Here is a 17,419-nt window from a genome sequence, read left to right as displayed (position 1 = left end):
AATGTGATAACATACCATGAAGTTGCATCGTGGTATTTAATGGTGAAGATAATAAAAATTATAGTGAGGATGGTCATTGTGACGAATATAATTATGATATCCAGTATAATGATTACAATAGCGACAATAATGATTGCAGTGGCAGAGATTCCTCGTTCGCAAATCTCAAACCTCGTTCGCATTTATCTTTGTTTTCTTTCTATTTGATCGGCTGCCAAAAACAATTATCAAAAATACGATAATTGAATGAAATCTTTGCTAAACAGAAAAAGAAGCAATTAAAAAAAGGAAAGGGAGATATGTGCACTTATATCATCATAGATTTAATTAAAGACATTTCTCTTAACTACAGTTAAAGCTACAATGTGCACACAATAGCTAAGAAACTATTATTTGAGTAAAAGCAAACATTTTTACGTAAAACAATACTACGATAAAATCTTTCACAGGAGCTTCTTAAAAATTGATCAAATCTCGATCCTTCTAGATGGTCCTTTCTAAAATAAAAACCGGCTACAAAAAATTAAAAGACACAATCTTCGAAATCATCCCTTTGACAACCACATTCCTGACAATACGAAAATGAAACTCGGTTCAAAAAGGGATAGAATTTGCATTCTCTATGTGGATACAATCATAATTGGCAAGATTTTGATACTTCAATCTTTACTTCCGTGGAAAGCGACTGGGGATTAAAACAACCGTTTCAAGGATTATTCATAAATGCATTGAGTAGCAGACAGGTCATTCAAGATATTTCAAAGCGAGAGAGGTACTGATTGACTAAAATACTTACTGCTTACAATGGGATTTGGTTTGTTCACCCTGGAACTCGTTTTAGCGATAAATCAATACGTTTTGCATCTCATTTGGGTTCGTCATCTGTGCCTCGGTTTTCGCAAATTAAAATGAGAACTACGCAACTATGTTTTATAAACTTAACCAAAAATAAAATTAAATTGCTTAATCTGGTAAAAAATCATCTATATACGATCAATTGGATATACTTATAAAATAGCTATTCATTTTATACATTCTGCGATAAGGTATCTGATAACTGTAATACAACTCCAAATTAATACTGCTTAAAACCTCTTAATCTACATGCAATTGAACATTGAAAAATCTTTTTAGGGTTGCTGCTAATCTCAGCTAAAGCAAGGTTAAGCTAATTTACGTTAAAACTTACCTCAGTAATAAAAATAACAAACGAATTTGGACACTGCCAAGTTGAAATATTTTACTGCTTTGTATATCAGATTTAAATCGTAAGCATTCATGCTATCAATATATTGAAAAACTATCAATGTCTTAGGGCACATCAAATCGAAAGCTAGAAAAGGGGGATCTAGAGGAGATAGAAATAAAACTGTAATGGAGCGACAAACAAACCAAACCTTTTTGCTAATTCCGATAAAGGCCGCATTAAAAGACTTTGCTTATTGGTGGGAAGATTTAGATTGTCCTGGATACCGATGAAGGGAAGCAATTCAAAGAAGAATAGTTTAATTGGTCAACGGCTTGTTTAAAAAAATCCTTCAAGCATCAAAGGTCAATATGGTAAAGAAAAAAACATCAGTTTTGCCCGGGGTATTTTCAGGTTCTCAGTTTCGAGAAGACTGTTCTAAGGGAAGTTCCATACGAAATTTGGGAGAAGAGAGAACAGGTATTTAAATTTGACAATGTAAAATAAAACTAGTGAAGAGAAATTTCTTTTTCCTATAAAAATGAAACATCGAAACTAAGTTTAGTGTTCATACCTATCTGCATTAGGCGACTTGCGCAACAATCTACTTTATGAAGAATGTCTCCTAAACTGGCTCACCGACGCTGTTATTTCTCGTCAAATCTTTTGATGTCTGTGAAGCATCGTCAGGGATGTTGTCATCTTGGTCGGTCTCACAAAAGCCCTCAAGATTCTCCTAAAAGTAAGCGGGAAATCATCAGAAGCCATGAAATATCCTATGGTTACCTACATGGAAACCAGTTGTGCCGTGAAGGGGGGCTCAGGGGGCTCGGGGTCCCTTGTTGAAATTCAGAGGGATTTTGGAAGGGCTTCCTCCCCCTTAACAAAGTGAGTTCATATTTTGTTGGACGAATTCCGTGTTGGCAACCCTCTCTTATATTATAGTTTCCTCATTAATGAGCAATTTCTTATCAGTCTTTTGTGTCATTGAATAGTTTGAATAATTTCTACACACAGCGGAGAGTCTTTAACACAAATGCAAGTATATTGGGTATGGAGGGGTGTGGTCATGGGTCATGGATCTCTTGAATTTGCCTAAAACACACCCACCGTCCTAACATTTTAGGGCGGCACCCCTGCTGCAAACCATTGCAAAAGCTAGAATAGGGAACAAAATTTACAGAGAACCCCTTGGAGGTGAAAGATCAAAGGAGTGAGCCATCCCTTTGAGTAGCTATGGCAACTGGCATGTTTGTGAAGAAACAAAAGCTGACTTCAACCCGTTAAAACAACCAATGCAGTCAATGAGGGCGGGGAGCGGGGGAGACATGAAATCAAGCATGAAAAAGGTCTTAAACATCGAAAATGTGTTTAAAGTCTCGCCTTATATCTAACAACATAACCTCGCCTTATATTACAAAACAACGTAACCATAGACAGTGATTCAACCCTGTATTTTAACTACCCTTTTTGGCTTCCGATACCTTATATCAAATAGCAATTGATTGTCCTACGTCTAGCTGGCTCTACTTTGAGTAAGACAAGGTGGATTTAAATGCGGTCTTAGTTATTCTCTTTCTCATCAATGTCTGCAGCCCTTGTTATCAAGTGGGTTTTAAACAATCGGGATCATTAAAACTAGAACGTTAAACTTGACACTAGAAATGAAAGCAAAAATGCACAGGAACAGAGTGACCCAGAGAGACTGACATTTTCAGTCACGTTTGTTATGCCGTTGGGCAAAATGACAGACACCATTAGCCGGAAGCAGAGGGTAGAATTATAGGGAACATCTGTTTAGGTCTAAAACTAATTCGCAAAATGCTTGGGGGAAATGTCAATTTGGGAACGATATATTATGTGCGAAAGGCGATGAGGCGATGAATATAACTATGATGATGACTGATTATGATGATGACTGATCATGATGATGACTGATCATGATGATGACTGATCATGATGATCACTGATCATGATGATGACTGATTATGATGATCACTGATCATGATGATGACTGATTATGATGATGACTGATTATGATGATCACTGATTATGATGATGACTGATCATGATGATGACTGATTATGATGATGACTGATTATGATGATGACTGATCATGATGATGACTGATTATGATGATGACTGATTATGATGATGACTGATAATCATGATGACTGATCATGATGATGACTGATTATGATGATGACTGATTATGATGATGACTGATTATGATGATGACTGATTATGATGATGACTGATTATGATGATGACTGATTATGATGATGACTGATTATGATGATGACTGATTATGATGAATGATGACTGATTATGATGATGACTGATCATGATGATGACTGATTATGATGATGACTGATTATGATGATGACTGATTATGATGATCACTGATTATGATGATGACTGATCATGATGATGACTGATTATGATGATGACTGATTATGATGATGACTGATTATGATGATGACTGATTATGATGATGACTGATTATGATGATGACTGATTATGATGATGACTGATTATGATGATGACTGATTATGATGAATGATGACTGATTATGATGATGACTGATCATGATGATGACTGATTATGATGATCACTGATCATGATGATGACTGATTATGATGATGACTGATTATGATGATCACTGATTATGATGATGACTGATCATGATGATGACTGATTATGATGATGACTGATTATGATGATGACTGATCATGATGATGACTGATTATGATGATGACTGATTATGATGATGACTGATTATGATGATGACTGATTATGATGATGACTGATTATGATGATGACTGATTATGATGATGACTGATTATGATGATGACTGATTATGATGATGACTGATTATGATGATGACTGATCATGATGATGACTGATTATGATGATGACTGATTATGATGATGACTGATTATGATGATGACTGATTATGATGATGACTGATTATGATGATGACTGATCATGATGATGACTGATTATGATGATGACTGATTATGATGATGACTGATTATGATGATGACTGATCATGATGATGACTGATTATGATGATGACTGATTATGATGATGACTGATTATGATGATGACTGATTATGATGATGACTGATTATGATGATGACTGATTATGATGATGACTGATTATGATGATGACTGATTATGATGAATGATGACTGATTATGATGATGACTGATTATGATGATGACTGATCATGATGATGACTGATTATGATGATGACTGATTATGATGATGACTGATTATGATGATGACTGATTATGATGATGACTGATTATGATGATGACTGATTATGATGATGACTGATTATGATGATGACTGATTATGATGATGACTGATTATGATGAATGATGACTGATTATGATGATGACTGATTATGATGATGACTGATCATGATGATGACTGATCATGATGATGACTGATTATGATGATGACTGATTATGATGATCACTGATTATGATGATGACTGATCATGATGATGACTGATTATGATGATGACTGATTATGATGATGACTGATTATGATGATGACTGATTATGATGATGACTGATTATGATGATGACTGATTATGATGATGACTGATTATGATGATGACTGATTATGATGATGACTGATTATGATGATGACTGATTATGATGATGACTGATTATTATGATGACTGATTATGATGATGACTGATTATGATGATGACTGATTATGATGATCACTGATTACGATGATGACTGATTATGATGATGACTGATTATGATGATGACTGATTATGATGATGACTGATCATGTTGTTGACGACAATATATATTGTAGATAAATGATAAGTGACGGTAAATTGACAAAATTTGTTTTATTCATCTTACCTCGAAGTCGTGATAGTCATTAAAAGCATCTTCCTCGTCGACTGGATCAAAGAACTGAGTTCGCACTAGAAAGCCTATAAACAAAAAGAAAATTTTGGAGGAAATAAAAAACCGTACACTTTTAATCTTACGGTTGCAAATATCGCTATTCATTTATTTCTCTCAAAATTACAAATTGTATAATGTTTTACAATGAAAGCTGACAGGTGATCTACGCAGAATTGAACTTGCTAAGTCTCACAGATGACAATGAAACATTTACATCTACAATTTTCATAAAAGAATAATAAAGAAAAATCACTTTTTGTTTCTTATTGCAATTCAATTCACAATCTCACAAACATTACTAATCAAAACCAACCTACATTCTATAAAAATTTTTAACAGATAAAACCAGCCCGTGCAATCGGCTGCCCAGAATTTGATCTATCAAACACCTCCTAGCATCCTAGCCCATTTATGTAAAGCCCACCAAAATCTTGATACATTACATTAAACTTTTGCGAATTGTCAATAATACCCTCTCTTTTTTATTTCAGCTAACTCTGCAACGAAATTTGTTGTTTCGGGGGGGGGGGAGGTGGGGGGTTGCAATATTGGTCTTTTGACAGATATATTGTTCTACGTCATCAAACTGTGCAGTATCTTCAAAGCCAAAGCTAGGCCTAGTGTCATTATTAATTAACAGTTCATAATGAATATTCGTGAGCTGATGGATTTTTTATGTCTTAAATCAATAGCCAGCTTATGTATTTTAGCCAAAGATAGCTTCTTTGTAGAGCGATGAAAAATTGAACTAAGAATAAAGGCGATAATCTTTCTTGTAAGTCATATCTAAATGGAGGAAAAATCTCGTAAAGCAGACTGTTTCCTTGGGGATTAGCCATAAATGTGAATATCTAACACGGTTGTAATATAAATTAATCAATAGTTGTCGTGGTAGGTGCAAATTTGAAGTCTTTGGACTGACTTTATGCCAAAAATACAAAAATTCACGAAGCAAAGTAACCGAAATATCGGTTCTTGAAATCATGTCGATTGAATAAAAATACATGTCGGACATCGAAAAGTGTATAGGGCTTTCTGTGCGTTTTGAAATGGGTCTAGTATTACGTTCATGCTTAAGTGACTCATGGATAAATACTTAAATGACTCATGGATGATACGGTCGAGGGTAAAATCGTATAAAGTTACTTAGAAAGCAGATGAGAGCCTAGAAATTTGATCTAGGCACACATAGCTAAACAATGTGTATATTCCTCATTTAAACGAAGACCATTGACTTAAGAGCTTGCTGGAAGTAAAAATTATATTTAAACTTTTTAAAATGGTAAATTATATATTCTCTGAGACGAAAAAGTAAACAAATTTCAGTAGATATTCTCTTTACGCTAGTGATACAGTACATTGTTCCACGATGCATTGGATATGAAAATGCTGGCAATCGTTGCAGAAAGTAGAACAGAGTCCCATTTCAGGCAACTGTTGCGAGAGCATAAAAAGGTGTGTTTCACATCATAGGAATAACATGCAACAAGCGACAACCGGTCTGCAACTGGTGTCGCAATGGCTAAGATAACATATACTAAAAACAAGTTCAAGGCTAAACTAGCAAATCCGGATAGGCTAATCAAATTAGCCTTGTGTCATACACTTAAAGGAGTTATTGAGTATCTGACTATATAATTATAAACAAATCACAATTCGTCTAGGGTGAGGAAACGCTATCCTTTCAATATGACATTGAGGAAAACCTGTTGCCTATTCGGATTTGCCATGTCCCCCGAGCTCAGTCTTACCAGTTATCAATCCACCAAGCAATGCAACCGAGATGCTTAGAAACAGGCCAGAAATTTGGAACGCTGCCTGCTGCCCAAGTGATCGATTTAGGCCAGGAGGAATGTCGGGCTCAAACTGCGTTAGTTCGTTATAAGCTGTTGAATTGCTTGTTGGTGTAACAGCCGGGTACAGGCGATAGAGGCTGGAAGAAAAAGAAACAGTTGCATGACTACATTTGAGACAAAAAGGCGGACTCGTGATAAAAATGGCTACCTTTTTTCTACGATATTATTACAGTCAGGCGGGCACTCTACCTTGAAATTTCCAAACTCCCCTGTTGTGGCAATTATTTACACGGAATTTCTAACCGTCCCCATTCAAAAAACATCTCAAAAACAGTACCTTTTTCAAAGTTTACAGGCAAACACCCTGATTATATTGCTTCTCGGTAACATCGACAATACTGGTCTTGAAATTTAAAAATAAAATTGTAAGGTAGATGACTCACAAACATACCTAATGGAATATGACGTCGTTTATTGAGAAAAACAAACTTAATATTCAGGTTTCAATATATAAACAATGCTTATATCCAGAAATGATTAGATACATAATACGTCTTGGTAATATATTCACATATTATGTATACAAAAATAGAACCGACATTTTGAAATACCATGATTGCATGTAAATAATATTGAGTAAATGTTCTGTCGAATGGCTCGATGGTCTGCCGAAGAACCGAGCGCACGGCTTCCTTACATTGGGCTAATCATTATAATTGTCATTACCTGGTCTTGTAGGTCCCATATTTGGCCATTGCGGTTACAATTACAGATGCTATGGCTCCAAGCAGTCCTGGAAATCCGTGGATCGCCAAAACACCCCTGATGTCAAATATCCTGAATCTTCGTTCTAGCTTCCTCTAAAAAAATCCATAAGATTTTTAAAGGCAGTCGACAAGATACTAAATTGTTTTATTACAGATACTAAATTGGTATTAGCCGCAGCCTGTCAATCAACAATTGACCAATCGGCGAACGTGATATCATTCACACGCTTATTGGTTGGCTAATAATGATTGACAGAATGACAGATACCGTTTATCCTCGAATAAGCCCCCTGGGGGCTTATTTATTTTTGATATTTTTGAATGGGGGCTTATTCGAGGGGGGCGCTTATTCGAGGGGGGGAGGCTTATTCTATAGATATTTTTATTTATAGGGGAAATTTAAGCTAGAGGATAAAAATAAGATAACAATCAAAAATCATAGTTTAACATAAGTAATTTTGAAAATTAGAACATACTTGTATGTAACGATAACCAATAACACTTATAAGAGAGGCGACCAAGCCCATGAGAACAGCACCCCAAGGCTGTATTATCATTTGTGCAATAGATCCAATTGCAACTCCACCAGCTAGAGTGGCGTTCTGTATATGACCCTATGGTGTCAAAACAAACATATTGCTTCTTACAACGACCTTTTATTTCACTACCCAAAATAACTGCTTTATGATGAATCTAAAGAACTGGCTTGGTAACATAAGAGCATCTGAATGAAGTATGTTTCACGTTGAGTAAAGCATGTAATATCATACCTAGTCAATGCCAAAAACAAAAGTAGCAAGCATACTATTGCCTGAACAACTTTATATTTGCAGTTGGTTTGGGAGATGCTTACTTGCAATAGGTTTGGCAGATGCTTATTTTGAGGTCATTCGATGGATTGGTTATTTTTTGCTGTGTGGGTCATTCGGTACCTCCAGATGGGGGATTGAAAGGCTTACTTCTTTTCTTCTGCAAGGATTGCAGTATAGCACCATAAAATCTTATGGGATGTTATGAAAGCTTGTCATAGTCAGAATGATTTCTGTTGAAAACTGTGATGTAAACGATTAATAACTTTAAGGGTAAATGTGACATTATACTTTTTTCACTGCACACATTTTAAAGCCAACACCCTTTTTTAGCTGCAAAGACAGTTTGTATAAAGTTGAAAAAATAACCACTTACCATATGCAGCTTGGATTCTGAGCTAGACAAAACGCTAAAAGCAAATGTTGCAACACAGCTTGCTGCAAGGGCATAAAATGTGTTTACCATTGCCCTTTGTCGTGTAATATCATCTGCACCATAGGAATTGAAACTTGGCCAGTAAACCCATAAGAACATTGTACCTAGAAGCACAACATCATCAAAACATTGCATAGACTATTCTAACTCATAAACTGCAAATTCAAATTCAAAACTTTTAAAATTGATTTGTAAACAGTTGATGATCAGATGTAGATCAAAAAATGTAGCATTATAATTATTTTGACAATGCTTGTCAAGTTCATAAAAAATGTCACTTGATTTGTGAACCACCAATATTTTGATAAAAATCAACAAAAACAATTCAAAAATCAGAGAGAATGCTGACAAAATCTGAGAGTAGCAACAACTAAGGTTCCACTGATCCCCTGTATTATCTTCTTTAAAACTGTAAACTGGTAAGTAAACATCTTTCAGTTATGTGAAAACATTGAAACAAATCAAATGCACATTCATTTGTTTCAATTTCTATCAAAAGCAACCATGGATGATAAAGGTAAAATAATTTTGATAAAAACAATTGTATTAGTTGCCTATTTTGAATAAAAAAGAATAAAACAGCTCCATAAAAGACAAATGTGCTTAGAAGGTCAAATCATTAAGAGAAAGAAAATGCTGACAACTAAAAAGCAAGAAAGAGAGCATATGGAATGGTACAACAGCTGTTCCAGCTAAAACAGCTGTTCATGACCATAAACTTGGAAGACTAACATCCTAGCTTCATATGCAATGTGTTGCAAGTGGAGAATCTATTAAAAATTAAAATCAATGAGCTCAGAGAAAACAGGTTTTCAACATTCATACCTAGAACTGAAAGTTCTTATCAAATCAATTTACATATCTCTCTACATGTTAGTTCTACCTTATCTTGAAACAATTTTGAATATATCAGGAGTTGACAAAAATAAAATAACACTCACCTATCAAAGTGAATACCTCTGAATTATATGATGAGCATAGAAGACCACTATTACGAAACACTCTCCCACGATAAAGCATTCGTGCAACAACTACACCATAGACTGCACCAAAAACATGGACAAAGAATGTTTTGCCATTATCAGAAACATATAAAATTGTAGTACAAACTCCTTCATTTATTGAATAAAATAAAGCTTCCAGGAGAGCAATTGTTAGCAACTGTACTGAATTGGCAATCCCTAGAACAGCACCAAATGATATCAATATGGCCACTGCAGCAAAATCAGCTGAGATCATTCTAAAAAAAAATTATATCACGCTAAGAATCTTTTTTACTGCATAAGAATTTCAAAAAACAAATCTAATACCCAAGGGTTAAAGAATGCAGACAACTTGAATTACCAAGATTTCCAGATTCATTAGTAAAAGGACATGGATTTTAAGACATGACATTAATTCAAATAGGATTCAAGATTAAAGTTTTCAGGGAAGTAGATTGAAGCTTTTAAATCATATGTTACTGCTGGCTTTCATTGTCATTTAAAGAAAAGCAATCAAAAACAACAAAAATAAAAGGTCACTGGATTAGATAGAGCCATCAAAAGCAAGTGATGTAACAATTGATGTGAAAAGATCAAATCACATTGGGAGGGTTGGTTTGGTTTTTGGCAAAATAGAAAAGCTCTACAGTATAATCTGGTTATAACGTACTTTAAGGGACCAGCATATTAAGTGTGCTATATCCGAAGTACATTGTAACGAGGGTAAGTAAAAATTGACTAAAACCAAGCACACCTTTTGCCGGGACCAAGCACACCGGTACGTTTTATCTGAAAGTACGTAATAACCGAGTAAGTTATAACGGGATTCTACGGTATTGCAAAGGAAAATATATATACATATATATTATATATATATAAATGGGACATTGTACATTTATATAAGAATTGGAATCCTATAGATACTACAATTAAAAATTTCAAAACAGCAATAAGAAGCATTTGAATCTTTTTCTTCTAGAGTGCCGTACCCGATGTGGGCCTAGACAAACCAAACGTCTGGAATACTGTTTCAAGGCGGGCTGTGTCCCAAATCTTCTGTGCTGTTGCCTACAGGAAATTGTCCAGAAAGGTCTTCCTTTGACCCCCTTTTTCTCCTCTGGTCCTGCCGGTGGATCTTCGAGTGACTGTTTGTGAATAATATGGCCAAGGAGACTGTGAGCAAATACCTTGTCACTGGCTACTCTATCCACATAGGAAATCTTCAACATGTTGCAACATGCGTCAGAAAAACCACATTCCAAAAGCCCCTACATTGTGCTGGGTTTCAGCAGTGAAATTCCATGATTCGCAACCATACATTAGTATCAACTATATGTAGAATATGAGAAGATTTCTTTCTTAGTTTGGCTGTTGGAGGTAATAGGAGCACCAAGAAAGTTAAACGGAGGACACCAAGATAATTCGATCTCTGTTATTCCCTGCTTCAATGTGCAAGCTGACTCAGGGTCAGATTTAGATAAGACCATGCATGTTGTTTTCTTGGCATGGATAAAAAGGCTGTAGCGCCCGCTTTCTAGGGTGAGCCTGTCCAAAAGCCACTGTAGGCCTTCACCTGAACTAGCCAGTAAGATCATATGGATGTTTTTCAGATGTATGGTGCTGATTGGTATGCATTCTGTTACTACTTTCAACAAATGTAGAATCACCTCACTGTAGAGATTGAACAGGTCAGACAAGCCAACACAGCCCTGTCTGACTTCTCTTTTATTGCAAACTCCTCTGTGATACCACCAGGCATCTGAACAGCTGCAGTTTGTTGTTTATATAGGTTCTGTAGCACTCTCATATCTTTCTCATTTATTTTGATCTTCTCTAGCATTTTGAAGAGCCCAATGTAACGAAAGGTTCGAACCTTGTCAAAATCCTTGGAAAAGTCAATTAAAGGCTAATGGCCTGTTGTTTTTAGATTGACTTCTTACTGAGCATTTCTTGGGCCTCTGTCTTTCATAAAGACATATTGTTGTCCTGGTATTTGTGGGAATAGTTGACATTTCATCCTTTGGAAGCCGATCTTGAGCAAAATTTTCAGGATTTGACTTCTGAGACTTCTGGTGCAGTGGTTTGAGCAGCCTAATGTGCATGGTATCTTGGGCAGTGTGATGGACATTGACAGTAGCATCTCTTTTGAAAACATTCCTGTTTGTAGATTCCATCACAGAGCTGCCAAAGCATGTCAATCCCTTCCTCGTATAAGGCCAGAAGCAGTGGCGAAGCTAACCAAGAACAGGTGGTCCTGCTCAAAGGTGACATCACCCAGAAAAATTGTGTGATGCCACGCCCTGAAGACCCTCGGAAAAGATTGCAAGGATTGTTCTAAAGGAGAAAGGCAACTTCCTATCTTCAATCTTAGAGAGAGTTTCATGGATACGGGCCTTCTTCAAAAATCGCAAACCCAAGAAATAGTTACAAAGCCAATAAAGCAAGATTTGAAGGGGGCAAGGGGAGTGGAGCGTGAGTTGCGGGTGGGGGTCATGGGGCTTTTCCTCGAGAAATTTTTGTGCTACAGGGCCTCCAACGAAGGGGAGGCCGGGGGGCTATGGCTCTAACACTATTTTGCAGAACAATATAACTTTTCACAAAATCTTTTGTTGTGAGTGTTAAATTTTCTTCCCCCCCCCCCCCTCCACTTCCCAACCTGTGTCGAAGCCCGTGCTAGAAAGCTTTTCACTTTTGAAAATGTTGGAAAACGACCCTTTTTGAAAACGTATGACTATGGTTTCTCGTTAATTTGATACTGACTTCCTGGCCATTAGGGGCAACTAATGCTAGGGAAGGTTCGAGAAAACATTTATTTTTGACGAAAAATCGTTTTAAAAATTGCTTTGCAGCACACCCTTTGAAGTTACTCAAAACACAGGAAATATCAATAGGAAAACAAAAAAATTAATGGTTCTGACTTATCGAATAGTAATGACTGATTAGCTATATTCACAGGTTGGTTAAATTCAAGAAATTTTCAGATTGCAATTTTTTACCACCACCCTGCCACACCCGTTTTACCACACCCATATTCGCCGAATAACCGAATATTCGTTAAATTTTAAGCCGAATAACCGAATAGGAATATCCGAAGGTTTGGACAGCCCTAGTAGGACCTGAGGTCCTGCCTTTTCTGAAGGACAGGAGTGCCATCGTTTTCTTCTATTGTGGGGCAGGACCAAAAACAGGGCTATGAGGTGTTTGCCCATTGTTGGGCTGGACCAAACACAGGGTTTAGTCCTGCCTACAAGTATTGGGCAGGACTGGCCACAGGGCTAAATTTTAGACAATATCAACTTACCAATGGGCTACTTGAAATTCTATTCCAGTCTCCCTGTGTCTCAAAATTGAAAAAAGGCACAGCCACAAAGTATAAGTGTAGAATAAGACAAGAAATGTCATTGAATCAGGCAAATAATCAATTTTTCTAATTTCAAAAATTGTTATCTTTGGAAATTTATGGTCCTGCCCAGCAGGACAAGCAGGACCTTTGGCTTCGCCACTGGCCAGAAGCATCTTGATGTAGTCTCCGTCTGGACTTGGGGCTTTCCCTGTCTTCATTTGCTTCAGAGCCCCATGGACCTCATCTTTCAGGATTTGTGCACCAGTTTGGCCTGACAGCATAGCACTGAGACAGCACTGCCCAAATGGAGACAAGGAATATCCTTATTACTCCTTCTTAGAAGGAATGAACATTATCCAGCATACATATCCAGAGTGTCCTCAAACTGTGCTTTGTTCGTTTTATGATATTTGACAAGCCCATCTAAACTAAATCAACAAATGCTGAACACACATACCTATCAATGGTCAGGAGAACTTTACTCCTTTCCATTTTAAAAAATCCTTGAAGCAGAGTTGCCCATTGCACAACCACGCCAACAATGAGGAATGAATGAACCATACTCCCTTTTGTGTACCTCTTGAGAAATGTTAATATAAGACCAAAACCAAGAAGTGCCAATAGATGTATATCTTGAAAAACTGAAATATCAATTAAGGAAATGTTTTAAAAATGTCTGACAGTGATTGAGGAGCAAGTAACATAATCCACACATTTGCGTGAGTTTTATTTACCATTCCTACCCTCCTTTCAAGCTTAATTAATTCAAGTTAGAACTATCATTATTTTTAACCAATTGTAAATAATGTTTTAATAATAGTAATAATAATTTCGATAACATTTGGGGAGCTTTTTATTAAGCAAATGATTACTCTTGCAACAGAGAATATTTCCTTCAAGTATTTTTCATCAAATGGAAGTCTGTCTAGCATGGGTCATAATGAAATACAAATGAATAATTGTCTGACATTTGAATCTGCGTTGTCATGCATTTAGAAATTTAAAGATTATAGACACATACCAGACCTCTCATTGAAAGAGACTCTATTGACCCCAGATCATAAGGAGCTCGATTAACAGAGTGACTAACAGAGTGAGAAACAGGCCATCACTTTGTTTAGAAACTTGCTTGCATTTTGGATGGTGCTTTACGTAACATAAATTTCAGGGATAAATTTTCATCATATGTAAAGCTTGGATCAAAATACTTTTTTGAGAAATTTTGTTGCAAATTCTTCATGACAACTTTTTTAAGCTCAGAAATACTGGCAAGCCACCCCTCCCTCCTGTAAAAATCAAGAGCATCCTTCTTTCACTTGATTTATTTTGCAAAGCACTTTAATAAAAAATTATGTCCACCTTTTGGTTGTTATCTGAATTTTCATTTCTGATCAGTGCCTTATGAAGAAGACATACGTGTGTTGCACAAATTTTCTGCTCTATTATAAAATTTTGAACCTATTTTGAAAGGCTAAGCTTATGCAGAAAAACATAATGTTTTATTAGACAGATTTATCGGTCCAACCGAACTATGATCTTGGCAAAACTCTTTACTGTACATATGAACTTGAGAATAAACACAAATATGGGGCAAAAATTAATAATCAAATATAAAACGAGAGACATTGTTCAAAACACAAAACTAGAAACAACAAAACAGCTAGGACTTGTTTAAAAACAAAAGTCAATTTTAATGGCGAAAAACTTCTCCAAACTGAAAAGCTTGAAGTTGCGGTATTGCGAATATTTTGCTATTATTATTCGCGAATGTATTTTGATTTAAATAAATCCAAGGCTAATGTTTAAACAGAAAGGTGTGGAATATCTTTTCATTACTTTGCCCTGTCGCACCTGACTAGAAAACTGGTTTATGCCAAGTATCGTTGGAATAAACAGGTCTTCTCTCAACTGGAAAAGGGACAAGAAAGAACAACTGTAAAGATGGCGAGAAAACATGAAAAGTTAACGACAAAGACTTATGATTCGACCACTCGAGGTGTAATGTCCTTACTTTTGATTGGAAACATCTGGGGTTGCTCCAGGGGTACCTAACAACTTTTTTACCGGCAAGGAAAAACTCAAGAAATGCCTACATCATTTGGAAATACACATTCAGCGTGATGTTTTTTTACTATCACTATTCTAAACTTTAAATAAAGTTGAAAGTTCAAGTCTGTATTGCTGTTGGGACAATTGTATCTACGTAATTCCGCTTGTTTAAACAAAAGTTTGCACACAATATCCATGCTGAAGATCACCTGACTTGACCCCAAACATAGGGCCTAAACTATACAAGCGACACTTTGTAATGCCACAATTTACCTTTAAAAATAAATTTGCACGACAAATCAGTCACATTACCTCCAAGTTCTCTAGTTTTTACTTTCTTCAACCTGCCAGGGTCCGATGGTAACAGCTCATCACCGTAGTCCACAAAAACGACAAATAGAATGAGCAAAATCCCTTGAAACAAGAGAAGCAAACTTGCGAATTTTGCCTTTCCGTTGCTTGCTCCAGACATTTTTGCAAGAAAAGATGGTCGCTAAAATTGTGCTTTATTTTGCAGTAAATCAAAGCCGTGGGCCCATCGTGGACTTCGCTGCATCCGAACTACTCTCAAATTTCTTCAAATCAAGTCAGAAATTTCTCCGCAAGAAACACAAACCATTATTGTTCTGTCCTCACTTCTGATTGGACGAAGGTGAATCTCCGTACATTTGTCAGTACGAGGCTAATCGGAACATTGGATGGCCTCTATCTTGGACAATTTTGAAACCTATAAACTTTCGTGATAAGGGTTAGAGTTAGGGTTAGGGTAAAGAACGATAGAGTTTATCAAACAATCAAACATATAGGTTCCTCCCACCCACCGAATCAATAACTTAAGCGTCGCTCTTACCCCTTACAAGAAAGTAATTTGAGAACAGAATTCAATAATCATGTTGAGTATTTAATAACGGTAAAACATTCTATGGAAAAATTGTTTCTAATCACAGCTGCTGGCTATGAGCTCTTAGAAAGCTAATTAAATTTTACTAGGTTTTATCATGAAGATCTACATGTCTCTTTGATCACGCAATACACCGTTTGTTCAATATGCAGTATTTAAGTTATCATGTCAACAGAGTTGTTGTGATTTTGTAAGGTCAAAGATTTTGTAGAATAAATGAGAGGAGCTTCTGAGTGGCCGATGCAAGATAAGACCGTAGTACTGTGAAAAAGAAAGCATGATACCCAAAATAAGAACGGAATTAAAACCACCAACATACTAAATTGCTATCAGGTTTGGCAGATGTTTGAAGCCAGGGACACTTGAATTTCAAAATCGAAAACATCAATGACTACTGGCTAGTACCTATCATGTCGGTGCCAAGGCCAATTTCCAATTTTTGATATAGAAGAAGAGTTCTAGTCAAGAAAATGTGTTTTCTATTGGCCTTATAATGGAGTATAATGTCATCTTGAAGCTAAAGACAGCATCTCATCACCATTTGGAAAATTTGCCTCCTTCGCAACTCCACCACTTTGAAGAAGTTGCACCTTTCTTTTATACTAGCAGACCAGAAAACACAATTTTGAATCACGCATTTACACACATAGACTTTTGATGCTACTGTTTGGCATAAGTCAAAGCTGCATTTCATTCTCTCGAGATTTCATTGTAAATCAAAAACTGCCTTTATGCTAAATAGGGGATACACTGTTTTTTTTACAAGAACAATTTTATGAAAGAACAAACCTCAAAATTGGACAATAATTCAGAACAAGTTAAGAGCAAGATGAGGCTGAGCTTGTGATTTTGAGTAGTGTTGTAAAACCCCCTTAAAATAGTGCATCATAGTAGTTACTTTTCTTTCGTAACTTTTCTCCATTCCTATGAAATTTTACAAACAACATACTGCAAGACGATGCAAAGGGAGCATGCATAGTAAATCTGTGACCATTGCATTAAACAAATTTACTTTAATTAAGTTAAAATTACATAAAAAAGATTACACCTAGCAAATAACACTTACAGTTGTCGAGTAAACATTCTACACTAATAAAACAAAGATATGGAAAGACAAATTACATAAGAGAAATTAATTCTAGGAGCTATTTACTGAAACCTTTCTGAGGGCTTAATATATTTGAATGTTGCTGTAAGAATTTCTGTATTTG

At 36.1% G+C, this 17,419-nt stretch overlaps 1 protein-coding gene across 1 annotated transcript; it reads right to left on the bottom strand.

Annotated features, from left to right (window-relative positions):
• Positions 1 to 298: 298 nt before the first annotated feature.
• On the bottom strand, positions 299 to 15,923 carry LOC135685245 (ammonium transporter Rh type B). The gene is made up of 9 exons (XM_089112647.1): positions 15,620 to 15,923; positions 13,716 to 13,899; positions 9,874 to 10,172; positions 8,873 to 9,036; positions 8,164 to 8,301; positions 7,647 to 7,780; positions 6,876 to 7,057; positions 5,077 to 5,150; positions 299 to 1,922 (listed from the first exon to the last, which is right to left on the bottom strand). The coding sequence occupies exons 1-9, from the start codon at positions 15,777 to 15,779 to the stop codon at positions 1,812 to 1,814; spliced, it is 1,446 nt and encodes a 481-aa protein (XP_088968773.1). The 5' UTR covers positions 15,780 to 15,923; the 3' UTR covers positions 299 to 1,811.
• Positions 15,924 to 17,419: the final 1,496 nt, after the last annotated feature.

This window comes from Rhopilema esculentum, chromosome 15 (genome assembly GCF_057945365.1).
Source record: "Rhopilema esculentum isolate cy_ngs chromosome 15, ASM5794536v1, whole genome shotgun sequence".
Taxonomy (NCBI): domain Eukaryota; kingdom Metazoa; phylum Cnidaria; class Scyphozoa; order Rhizostomeae; family Rhizostomatidae; genus Rhopilema; species Rhopilema esculentum.
Note: the sequence above shows the minus strand (reverse complement) of the source record. Positions and strands in the feature narration are given on the sequence as shown.

What these genes read in the sequence shown, in the direction of transcription:
- LOC135685245 (XM_089112647.1), bottom strand. Translation starts at nt 15,779, where the DNA reads ATGTCTGGAGCAAGCAACGGAAAGGCAAAATTCGCAAGTTTGCTTCTC. An exon ending in GTTCTCCTGACCATTGATAG is followed by an intron (nt 10,173 to 13,715) that starts GTATGTGTGTTC and finishes ATTTTTTTTTAG; the next exon opens with AATGATCTCAGCTGATTTTG. An exon ending in GCTTGGTGGATTGATAACTG is followed by an intron (nt 5,151 to 6,875) that starts GTAAGACTGAGC and finishes TTTTGTTTATAG; the next exon opens with GCTTTCTAGTGCGAACTCAG.